General features: G+C 36.0%; 1 protein-coding gene across 2 annotated transcripts; it reads right to left on the reverse strand.

Annotated features, from left to right (window-relative positions):
- Window positions 1–1,419: 1,419 nt before the first annotated feature.
- Window positions 1,420–11,113, reverse strand: LOC107820776 (26S proteasome non-ATPase regulatory subunit 2 homolog A). 2 transcript variants are annotated; one of them, XM_016647122.2, is made up of 26 exons: window positions 10,999–11,113; window positions 10,735–10,887; window positions 10,540–10,640; window positions 9,637–9,757; window positions 9,506–9,565; window positions 9,317–9,384; window positions 8,529–8,571; window positions 8,042–8,107; window positions 7,840–7,878; window positions 7,672–7,754; window positions 6,341–6,455; window positions 6,071–6,145; window positions 5,647–5,805; window positions 5,059–5,166; window positions 4,861–4,965; window positions 4,635–4,775; window positions 4,447–4,551; window positions 4,078–4,299; window positions 3,786–3,899; window positions 3,498–3,713; window positions 3,270–3,329; window positions 3,062–3,175; window positions 2,886–2,971; window positions 2,417–2,525; window positions 2,140–2,318; window positions 1,420–1,994 (listed from the first exon to the last, which is right to left on the reverse strand). In XM_016647122.2, exons 2-26 carry the CDS (start codon window positions 10,870–10,872, stop codon window positions 1,919–1,921), a joined length of 2,703 nt encoding a protein of 900 aa, XP_016502608.2. In that variant the 5' UTR covers window positions 10,873–10,887; window positions 10,999–11,113; the 3' UTR covers window positions 1,420–1,918. The 2 variants fall into 2 exon arrangements, with proteins under 2 accessions (XP_016502608.2, XP_016502607.2); XM_016647121.2 differs by having other exon boundaries at window positions 10,978–11,104.
- Between the last annotated feature and the right edge of the window lie 1,834 nt (window positions 11,114–12,947).

The raw sequence follows: 12,947 nt of genomic DNA on the forward strand, positions 1-12,947 counted from the left end.
AGTATTGTTAAAATATAAAAATTTTATAGAAAGAATAAATTACTATAACAAGTTATTGAATTCACTAAGTGCGTGTGTGTCATGTATGTATATTTTCTTATATATAATTTATTTTTAATTCCTAAATATTTGAACTTCCTACATAGTTCAAATAAGAAAAGATTCAATAAGTAAAATTCTAATTGATATTAAGATATTAAATATTAGTAAAATATTTTTATTAAAATTTTATTCAGTATAAAATTTATTTTTAACGGATAAAAGGTCAATTAACATTTCGTGTAGAGGTTTCGTACTTTATAATATAAATTTAGGCTTGTACGGTTTGATATGATTGAATATGGTATCAAATAATTATTTTGGGTACTTATTTGAACATGGATTAATTATTTTGTATGATTAAAATAAGAATTTTTAAATATATATTCATTTAGTTTGCGTTGAAATAATTTTAATTTAAACGTTATTGTACTATAATTTTAATGGAATATGTGACATTATGCCTCCATATTTCAATTTTGTAATTAGAAATCAATTGAATTCACCATATAAGTTCATTTTTATATTGGTTCTACGTACTGCACAAAGGATTTATTTTCAAATAGTACGATATATAAGGTAATACTCATTGATTTTAAATTTCTAAATATTAGGACTTCTTATATTTAATATATAATTTTTTATTGATTTGAAAGTCCTAAATATTAGAAAAGTAACTTAAATTATAATTTTGTCTATTGTAAAAGCTATTTTTAAAGGGTAAAAAATGCAAACGATATTTTGTTAAGGACCTTCGTGTTTTTAATATAGTATAAATAGATTTGGTCATGTACATATGTAGTTTGTAATTGTATTAGAAGTTATTCTATCAAATTTAAGATCTTCTTAGTATTTAATCCAATATTGTTAATCTACTCTTACATTCAATAATTTACTTATGGGCTGAAGTTTAAATAAAGGGATATTTATACAAATAGCCGGTTATATTTATTGTTTACTTTTTTCTAGCCATATACATAAATTATACATTAAATATACATAATTATACACATATAATACATAAATTATGCATATATTATACATCCACCAGCTATTTTTAGTTTAAACAATTGGATGAACAGCTATTTGGGTTAATTCTTCTTAAATATAAATTAGATTTAAATTCGAACCGTCATTTCTCATTGTGTTATGCGTTCCTGAAATTATACGTTGACAATACAGGGACAATGAAGCCTCTAATTAGCGATATGGCAAGAGCATAAATAAAGATTAAAAGGTCGACTTCTCATTGATATCCTTCACATATCTGATGGCTCGTAAAGTCACATGAAAGAGCAAAAAAAATCATGTACGAAAATAAAATTCGTTCGAACTTGTTTAATCTCGACACTTTGTCTGATTTGCTTAGATCCTTTTAAATTCTAGTTCTCCTCAACTTTATGCAGAAATAATATCATGATGAAAAATAGTCATTTTCGATTTTACATAATTCAGCTCTCCCGAGCCCCGCCCCAACCCATAGAGCAACATCATGAAACTATGCCGGAAACACAAGGTCTGATGCCAAAGCCGTTCAAATCTCTGCATCAGATACGCTCTAAACAGACAACGATTTCCATTTCAGCTTCAGCAATAAATAACTATCTGCAACTTTACACAGAACACTTCAATGGGACAAAAGGAAAGAACACATCAGGTAAAGACGTGCCACTGGAAAACAAACTTGGAAACTTTCAAACACTTCAAAGCAAAGACGGACCCGATTGCCTCAGTTGCGCCACCAAATGGATCTCATAGAAAAGCAACTTGAGCAAATTAGACGGTGTCATCAACTGTCTCCTGCCATTCTCCCTTGATAGATATCGTAGGCCATCTAAAACTTCTACACTCGTTTCATTCATATACCTCACTGAGGTTACTATTGATCATCTCTATAGTCGCGATTCTCCTTCAAGATGACAAAGCCTTCAAGAATGGGCGAGAGCGGAATGTATCTGAGCATTGACAACAAATACGAGTAAGACAAGAAGCTACAGGAATGACACTGTTAATATACTATGACACGAATAATCTGAAAAGCTTTCTTTTTAAAGAAGTGCAAAATACAAATAAAATTCCAAAGCATAAGAAGAATTATACTTCTCGGTTGCAAGCTCAGCTCGATCTCCGGCAGCAAGGAGAACCGGGGTTGAGTGGGTCTGGAAACCAGTAATGGTCTTGGGTCGACCTGCCTGGCCTACAACATCAACAGCTTGGCCAACACGGACAGGAACCGACAAGGGTTTCAAATTTTCATCCACAGTCAGTAGCATCCTTGGCTGTGAAGCCAGAGTAAAAGGAAATAAAATTAGGAGCTGATAGTGGGGAAGCCAGAATAGGATAAAAAAGGAATAGGCTTGTTCAACAGACAGCAAACCTGCATAGCTAAAGTGAGGAAATAAAGCACATAGTGATATTTCCCCAAGATAATGGCCTTCATATCAAGACATGCATGCAGCATAGTTACCAGTCCAGCCAATGCAGTCCTGAAAAGGTTCAAAGCTGGTCAGCTGTGCAGCTTTACATAGGATCAAAGAGAAATAGCATATTAAGCTTGAGCTGTATTTCTATCGACCAGCCAACTAGCTCAATCCTCTGAATACTGATTAGTCGTATTTTATTTTTTTAATCAGTTGAAGAACAAATATACAGCACAGACTGCAAAAGAATCAGAGCATTTAACAGATCAGTGCTAAAGTTTGCAGTTTAATGCACCAGCGTTCACTGTTACACATTAAGATGAGAACTCCTCTTCATTGAATAAGAAAAATCATTTTCAGCACATGTTGCAAATATGCTTTTAAACACTTTGTCTACACATGCAAGTTGTAGAGGAGAGGGCTTACGGAGATAACAGAAAGTGTTCAGAATGATATGGTGAGAGAGTTAACAATCCCTTTCCTAAATGAACAAGACCTTGGGCAATCCGCACCTGCAGTAGCAATGATGCCAATGATCAGAGCAAGGGATCGTAATTGAATATCACAGGAGCCAAAAGAGAACTAAGAAAATTAGTTCTTACACAGAAGAGAAGGTTGGCTTCTTTGTAATAGTAACTGGAGAGATTGCGCAGCATGCCAGCTATTCTGGCATTGTTTGTTCCTGCACCTATCAATCCTAAGGAAATGATAGCAGCCTACACACAGTATTTAGATAAGCAGTTGAGATTTGAGAAGGGAAAAAATCTATAGTAACACAAATATCTACTTTCTGCTGTTCCTCAAACATACCATAGCTACTTCGGAGTCTGAATCATGACTAAGCCTGCTCAGAGTGTCCATCACATTGACCTGTCCAAGCCACCAAGGAGCAAAAGGTATGCTGGTACGTGAGAAACGAGAGGAGAAGAAAAAGCCTGGGCATCGACTGCTTATGATAATACTTCCAGTAACTCAACTCTAAAGAAGCAACAGAAAAAGGACAAAACAAAGGTCAACGACACATATTTTCCAATATACCTTTGGATTTGAAATGCAGAGGAGGGCAAGAGCCAAAGGAACTGCTCTTCTGATATTTGGCTCTCCATACTGTAAAAGGTGTTCTAGCGAGCGTATGGCCATCTCGAGCCCCAGTTCTTCAGCCATTGCCACCATTGCAATACCAAGGACGGCAGGTCCCTGGAAGGTTTCACCCTTCTCAAAATGTTGGGCACATTGACCAAGAAAATGTTGGACCTGAGACATTGAAACTTTCAGCTATTACTGTTACTCTCATGAAACCACTTAAAAGCACAAGTCTTGTACTACCTTGAGCACATTGCCTGTCCCAGCATAGGCACAAGAAAGCAGGGTCATATCGCAATGTTTTCTAATCTTTTCATTGAAAGTCTTTGAGACCTCAGCTGTAGCCTCGACACTTTCCTATAAAAAATGGCAGATGGATCCAAAATCATCATGGCAAGAAAAAAAGTTCCGCAAGATCTAACAGTTCACTGCAAGAACATTGATCAACAATATCCAGGCTATTGGGATACTAACATTAAGAACAAATATTTTTCGTTTCAAGGTTAATTCTGTATAGCACGCAAAATATTGTTACCTGTTTTCCAAGATACAGGAGACCAAGACCAAGAGGCAACAGGCGGGCAAAGGGCTCGCCTAATTCTGACTCGCTTCTTTCCATCAATGCAAATATGACTGCCTGAGCAATCTCTTCATTGCACGAACCCACATATACCAATCCCAATGATATAGCAGTAAAGGCAAGCACATCAAGGGAAGCCTTACTATCTCCAAGTATTGGAGTCAATTTACTACGGATCTGAAAATCAGTGAAGTCAATTAAATAGCCATATATCTCTAGAACCTTCCGCTGTATCAAATATAAAGTTTTTACACAGTAGACCTATTGCTAAACTACAAAAGAGTTTCATGTCCATACAAGCCAAAAGATAACTAGGAATGCTACCTGCTCATTCTGAGAACCAGCATAAGCAAGACCAAGGCCCATTATAGCACCAATTCTAATTGAAGGGTCCTCTTTGTCTATGTACTCAGCTAGAAGTGCCAATGCCTGCTCAAAAGAATTAAATTAAAATCCAGGGCTAGCGTGTTTTGCAGAAGAAACATAGTGAAACACAACATCAAGGAGCTCACAGGATCACATTCGTTCTTGATACCACAGTTTACAATCCCAACTCCTAATAGTGCACCGGCGATGACATGGGTATCAGTACTATGGAAATACTTGTCAATTTGTGCAAGACCAGAATCAACATCCCAAAGCAGGATCATACCCTAAATGTTTAGGCAGGAACAATCAATTAACTCATGATAGATGATGAAAAAAGAATAGTGACACCTGACCAGTAAAACTACGCACCAGACTTGCTGCAGCACTAGCTTTTCCATGTTCTTTATTTTTGAAAAGCCAGCTTGTCGAGGCACCACCACTTGACGCCTCTGATGGTACAGTCATCAACTTATCCTGGAACAGAAATATAAAGTGAATAGAGTATGTAATTTCTGGATTTATATATATATATATATATATATATATATAGCAGAACCCATTATATACCTGACCAAAGCCAGCATTCACAAAGGCATTGACAAATGTAGAGGCCAAATTTTGTCTTGCTGAATCTACACTTGCCCCCGCACTAGCACGGCCATCGAGCAAATGTGGCTGATAAATTAAAACAAAGGGAATCAGCACAAAATTTGGTTATCAATGTCTTCTGTTTGCGGGGAGTGGTGATAGATAATAAACATAATTTTCCAGACAAGCTTTTCTTTACCAAAGGATACCAGGAAATAACAAACAAGATATTTTGTTCCACTCATTATTTTTCTTTTCTTTCTTCTAGTGGGTAATTCAAGGAGATAAAAGGAGTATTGAAATTGCCTATTTGATAGCGGTAGCGACGGGATGAGCGGGAAAAGTATGAAATTATGGTGTTCTTTTTTTTTTGGGCCGACCAAATGTTGGCAAAACATTGCTAGGTGAATACTTCGCCCACCAAAAGAAGATCGACAAAAGGTCAACAGCACACACCTCCCAGGCAATGTCAGTTCATATATTTCAATTAAGGAATAGAGAAGATATGCAACAGTAGATGCAAAACAAACATAAACAGGAGGAAAGGATATATTAACAAGTGCAAACCTTGTATATGTCATCAGGGGTTTTTGGTTCCATGACCTCAATATCACGAGCAAGTGTAAGATAGCCTTCACTTAATTTAGCATTGTTAATAATCTCCTGTAATCCTTCTCTTTCTTCATCTTCTGCACACATCTCTTCATCAAGCTCAAATGTCTGACCCTGCATTTCCAAACATTAAATCAGCAATCTGAGATGAACCGTCAAAGACAAAACAGATTTATGTCACAAGCCATAAATCCTGCACAAATAACTCTTAGGGCAGGGGATGCGGGGTCAGGAGAGAAATTATTCGGAAATAAAGGGAAGAGAGGACGTGGAGAAGAAAGAGAATCCCATGAAATTTAGGATGGCCACCGAGGAAAATTCACACAGCAACATTGTGAGCCGGAAAATGACAAACAGAATAGAATAATGGAGAACTTACATGGCGAGCAAGAATGTAACAGAACTGCTTCTTCCGCAAAAGATCATCACACGATGTAAAAACTTGCTTTACATACTGCAAACAGATGCAAACCAAGAAAAAATAATCAACTTATACCCAACTTTCAATTTTAGAATCTATAGATCCACTAGACTCTAACTTACAAGAAAACAGATCCATTAGACTTTAGCAAACATCCCTACACTCTAACAAGCGATGTTTCTTTTAAAGAACGGGAGGAGAATGAGAATAGAATTAAAAAGTGCATACCTGCATGTTATCCAGGTATAGTGCAGTCACTAGCGCACTTGGATACTCCTCAAATTTCATATAGATAGTGTATGCAATATCAAGAACCAACATGTCATCAGGTCCAGGAAGGTATCTGTTAGACAGAAAAAATCATGAATTCTAACGCAGAGGTCATGGAGAATCTAATGTAGACATTAGACAATATTGAGAACACAGGAAATCGCCAGCAGAAAACACACAAAAGAAAGGACGTATCACATTTTTTTTGGTTTGATAAGTACATAGTATCTGTCTTTATATCTGGAAAAGAAGGCACCGGAATTTTACTCCTTGGCTTCCACCAGAGAGGAAGGAATACACAACTAAAGCAAGCTGAGAATCGGAAAGAAGGCCTTCCAAGACACTTTGCTGCTCAAGAGACCGAAAATTTGCATATATTAAACTACTAATTAATCAGAACACAACGCAATAACAGACTTCAGTTCCACAAAGTTATCCACTCTCAAATATAGGCTTGCAAGGGGGGCAATGAGCAAGGATCTCATCAGTACCCATAGAGAAAATGCCTTCACTTTATTCTGGTAGACAGACCCAACAGACTATAACCATGCATCAGACTCTCCCTAATATCCTTTCCTATTACAAAATTCATTCGTCATTGATAAATTCTTTTGAGTAATTATGTGAACCAACATTTTTTACAGAATGAAGTTTCTTAGGAAGTGGTAGGCCCTCATCTCCAAAAGGTTAAAAGGTAAGCATAAATAATCAAAGAGACTTCTAGGCAATGCTCAAGGGCAATGAATCAGTATAGTGCAGTAGGAACGTCACATAAACGCATATCATCAGTCCGAATGCTGGCTAATGAACTAGGTCTAGTATTTAGGTAGAGAAGGCCAGGGGAAGAGAGGCGCATTATCCACCGAGTTCCGAAGCTTGATACAAAGAATTTGCAGGTTATCAAAAAAGGTCTCTTTCTAAGCAATTCATCAATTTTAGTTAAGAACTCCGAATCTACAACCCAACATGATGTAGCCACAAATAACACTATGTATGTAAATGTTCATAGCGCTAGAGTGGTTCCGCACTCCTGGTCAGCTTTCCTTTGGTCGGACTTTCTTACTGCGGCAATAGACCAGCCCCACTATTTACGTTAGTTTCATTATCAAGTCAACACCGAAACTTATGGGTTGGTAGGAAACTGCAGATAAGTGTGAAGGATGAGAATAACTAAAAGCACAAACACTATACATTGACGTAACTCCAGGAAATCTAATTTTGCCAAGAGAAATTCAGAGGATTCATATATGCTAACAGAAACTCCAAAATTGTGTCCTGAGCAAACTCACTTTGCCGAACTGGTGAGATAGGAGCACGTCCTTTTGTAATTTGTACTATCAACATGCTCGACTAAAAGATCAAGATCTTCCACCTGAAATTATTCAAAAAAGATATCTCACGAGTGACTCGCATAGAAACGACATATAATTATGTAAGGGCAGGAGAGAAACAAATACCTCCATTAAAAGATCGACAGCCTCAGGTTCAGCATTATGCTGCATTGCAGAACAAGATAGCAGTCAAAAATTGGTAGCCTTTCAAACAAAAGAAAAGAGATGAAAAGCAATCTAAGCTTCCACATCAGAACAGGATAAAAGGAAGGAAAACTTTATAGATCTATCCTGCAACTCAACTACAATTAAATATGCAAGATGATACCTTCATGTGAAAAGCAACAATTTGTTGCACAAGCTCCATTAGATCATCAATTGGGCCTTCTTCACCCTGAAATAGTTTACACATCATAAGAACAGAAACAGAAAAGCTGATTAACACCTCATTTCAGAAGTTATTGCATGATGTAGATGTAAAAAAGCATGTTGTAACATTCACAAAATAACAGTAGAAAAAGGCATGAAGTTGTTGCTACTTTTTATTTAAATAAATTAACAATAAAATTTAGATTAATTTCACAATCTTCAAGCAAAAGATTTGTACACATAACTTATTGTCCAGGTAAAGAAACAATGACTTGTAAAAAGATGATAATAGGTACATATGTACAGTAGCAGGAAAGTTAGCCTGAATTGCATATGCATAAAGTAACCAAACTCTAAATAAAGCATGAACAACACAAGCTGTAGAAAAACACATTAAAATATTTTTCTAATACCTTACACAACTAAAGAAATGAAGGAAAACAAACCTGCCGTTTTGCATACTCTTGTGAAATTTCTCCAGCCAAGTTCCTGTAGAAACAGTCAGTTACCCAGTACTTGAGTGGAAAATTGGATTAGGCAAGAATTGGGAAATGAAACACATTAATTCACACACAGAGTAACCTGCCTAGAGCTAGCATCTCAATTAGATACCCATCTCATGAATTGCAATGGATAACTAGCATTAACATCACACAACAGTATAGACACACTTCTTCGGATGAGGGTGACAGTGACGGTGATGTCCGGGTCAATTTGCGCCCAACCCCCAATCGGACAGCATACTAAATCCGATAAGCACAGGTGCAAGTTATTCCTGCAACTAAGGCTGGAGTAGATGGGCCCACACTGAATGTTGTAGATGGGGTTCGGATTAGGAATCTCCATATTATTACTCCTACAGCTCAACCCCCCACCCCTTGCGGACAAGGGCATAGATACACTTTACTACTGCTAAGCGTTCCTTACCACTTAAAATGGACCAAAACTCATAAAAATCTACAAGTGTTTATTTCCTGATCCTACATCGACTTAACATGCAACTGCACTAGGTCATCATTGATGTCTGCCAAGACTAGGAATTAATATAAATGAGTCTGTTTAAGAGCCGTACAGCACAGAGAGGATGCAGATTTTCTAAAGTCAGATACTGGTTTGCTATTACAAAGTAAGTTCTAAGATAATCATAAATAATATAAACATGGGAAAAAACAAAGAGGATAAGGATACTTGAATAGGAGTTTAAAAAGACAATGTTACTAGATGTCAAGCATACCTAACGTATTCATGTCCCCAGGAACCAATATCGCCTTGAGAACCCAACAGTCTATACTTCAAGCTCTCCTGTAAGAACCAATAAATTAGTAATAGTCATAAAATAGATGAAAAAGTTGTTAAAGTCGCCAACACGAGTAATAGTATATCACACACGCATAACTATTAGTACTCCAAAAATAGAACATACCCTTTCTCCTTCAGCAGACATTGTCAATGCCAAAACAGAAAGTATATCTGCCAGAAGTTTCTGCAGTTGAAGTTGCGTGAGTGAAATTTATTCAACTTTTACAACGATTAAGTGCAATGCCAGCTCCATACCTTCAAATCCAAGTCTGGCATTTTCTCATAATATCCCTTTAGTGTTCCATAGTGGGGACGCAAGAACTTTAATGGTTTTGGAACTGATGTCATCGAGCTTGTTGATGTACGAATTTCCTGTCTATAACATAGGAAAGATGAATAAGCAAAAGAGACAAAAAAGAGATGTCCTTGCTTATGTAAAGGAAAGACCCTAAAAAGTTCAAGGATTGAAGATTTAAACTGGGATCTGATTTCTCATTCAAACTGAGAAATATGCATGCTTCATAATGCATGTAGCGCATGCTAATTCAACATAGAGCTATCTTTTACACATCCATACATTTATTTGCCATCGGCTTTAATGTCTAATGGATGGATGTGTAGGGACTTCCAGAGGAGGCCGCAGCTCTTTCTGAAAAAGTTCCAAAAGAAAATGCCAGCTACGATAAACTTGCACCTATTACATTTGATATTCAAGATCACTCTGCTAATAACTGTAAGCATATAAACCAATTCGTCAGGGGAAATAAAGAAAGAGAAAAGGGGGAATGTTGGACAATCTGCAACCTGCTATTACCAATAATGAAATAAGGCACCTTAGAGCACTAAGGGCAACTTCTACTGCCTCCCAATACGTCAAATAAACACAAGCATGCAAAAAAAAAAATGAATCCAGAATAAACTAGAATACCAAAGCCCCAAAACACTTACTATTAAGGTTGGAAGTTAAGCTCCACAAAAGCAAATATCTTTTACACTATTTATAGCTGTAAATGTTGTCCAACTTAAATGGGAATTCAGCACTCAGCAGCTGACCTCAACAACTACCCCTCAATCCCAAACTGGGCGGACTTCAATATACACTTTCCGGTAAATACAAATTCCACATGTATTACAAAAGAAAGGGGAAAAAGAAGATACCTCATGCTCTCAAGGGCAACCTTCTGTAGCCCTGGATCAGTGTCTTGAACTCTCTCCACATACAGTTCCAATTGCTGCTTCAATGCCAAATCCTCCTCCGACTAATCCCGCCAAAATCAATCAATAAATAAAAGATATAATTAAAACATAAACTGAGCAATTCTGTTCGAGTTCAGTGGTTGCTTTGATACTTACGAGATCTTCGTCTTTCTTATCATCCTTCTTCTTTGGGTCCTTAGAAGGAACCTTAATGGTGGCCTCTTCTCTGGCGGACTTGTCACCGCCGGCGCTACCGCTAGCACCTGTACTGTTTGGATCCGGAGTCTTCGACATTTTTTAGCTAAAACCCTAGCAAAGAAATTGCAAAGATATAAATATAAATTATCGAAGTGAATTGTGTAAATAGCTTAGTTTTTATTCAAATACAGGTTAACATACGGGAAGAAAACGAGCACTGACAATAGAAGAACAAAGGTTTTCGTTTTCAGCAAGCAAAGGTTTGTACTTTGGTTTTCTTCGGAGACTCTTATATCTGCAGACAAAACAGGGAAGAAGTGAACCGGATACCGGTCGGATTTGTGGGACTCCCACTTTAACAGCCCATCTTGGAGTATGACGGTCTCTTTTAAGCCCAAAATGGTATAGTTTGGTCCGTTTGAAGAGCTGCATAAATTAGCCATAATCTTGTAAACTTCAACATTGGGCTGAGGGATTGTTACACAAATAGCCGACCAGATTCCATGTTTATTTTTTCTAGCCGGTATACATAGATTTTATATATATATATATATATATATATAACCAGGGCCGGCTCTAACATGAAGAGTGGTAAGCCTTATGCCTTAGGCCCCCAAATTTGGGGCTCCCACTTTTTAAAAAATAATAGGTTTATAATAAAAAATAATATTTAGTACTTTAAATTATAAAAAAAAGTTGAGATTTTATATAAAAGGAAAAAGAGCTCTTTAGATATATAAATAAAGTAATAATTTGATATACTTAAAAATGGGTAGATGAATAGTTTTCTCAACATTTCAGTTTTACTCTTTCATTAGATAACGTATAAAAATTTTAATCTCACTTTCTTGATATGTCTAAGTCAATCTTTCTTTTCCCCAATCTCTTCATATTTCATAAATTCCTACATATTTTTTGTCTTTCTCTTTAATATTCCTACTCACCGTCTTTCTCCAAGATTTAATAACTCACATTCTTTCTCCAAGATTTCTAGCCTGTTTGGCCAAGCTGCAAAAATCAGCTTATTTTGAGAAATGTTTTTCTCAAAAGTATTTTTTTCAAAAGTACATTTGGTGAGAAGCAGTTTGTGTTTGGCTAATTTATTTGAAAAATACTTCTGAGCAGCAATTAGTGTTTGGCCAAACTTTTAAAAAACTGCTTCTAAGTGTATTTTTTTCAAAAGTGCTTTTTAAAAAATATTTTTGGAGAGAAACTATTTTTTTCTGTTTCTCCAAAACTGCTTCTTCTACTCAAAAGTATTTTTTTTCCTTCTAAAAGTTAGGCCAAACACGTCAACTTTGGAAAAAAAAATCTTTTTTGAAAAAAATGCTTTTGGCATGGAGAAGCTTGGCCAAACAGACTATTCATTAGTTCAAGTATTCAACAATACTTTTAAGCTTTCAATAGTTATATACTTCTATTGCTCTATAAAATCTTATCTAAGATCAACAATATCTCAAGAAAGATTAAATGAGTTGGCTATATTATCAATTGAATAGAAATAATTAGAGAAAATCGATTATAAAAAAGATTATTAACAATTTTATATCTTAAAAAGCTAGAAGAATAGACTTCAAATAAAAACATATCTTATAAGTTTTTTTAAAAAAAATTAGGCCTCATATTAAATTTTGGCTTTAGGCCCCGCCCCGAATATGCTTGAGCCGCCCCTGTATAATATTATACATATATTATACATTTATCGACTATTCTTAGTTTAAGAGATTAGGAGGCGACTATTTGGATTAATTTTTCATGATTTGGATAGATGATGTAATCTGTTGGATTAGTCCTGCTGCTTAGAGACTGAATAATGCCTATGCAAAGTTGTTATTTTTCTTGGCAAGGTAGTGGGAGGAAAGGATAAGGGAAGGAAAACAAAGTGATGAAAGATGTTCATGTCCTATTTATATACTTTTTTCCGTTAATACAAAGGTGAAATCGTTACTCAAAATTTTAAGTTCAACTTCGAAAAAAATTCACTACTAGAAAATGGCTGAATTCCGACTGCCAAAACGGTCGGAAATCGATCGGAAAACTCGAATTTCCGACTACTTTTCGACAAATATTGGTCGGTCGGAAAATAATTTCCGACCAAATCCGTCAGTGATTACCGACCAAAGTAGTCGAAGCGTTTAAAAGGTCGGACGACCAAATTATTTTCAAATTTC

Source organism: Nicotiana tabacum, chromosome 2, assembly GCF_000715075.1.
Source record: "Nicotiana tabacum cultivar K326 chromosome 2, ASM71507v2, whole genome shotgun sequence".
Classification (NCBI taxonomy): domain Eukaryota; kingdom Viridiplantae; phylum Streptophyta; class Magnoliopsida; order Solanales; family Solanaceae; genus Nicotiana; species Nicotiana tabacum.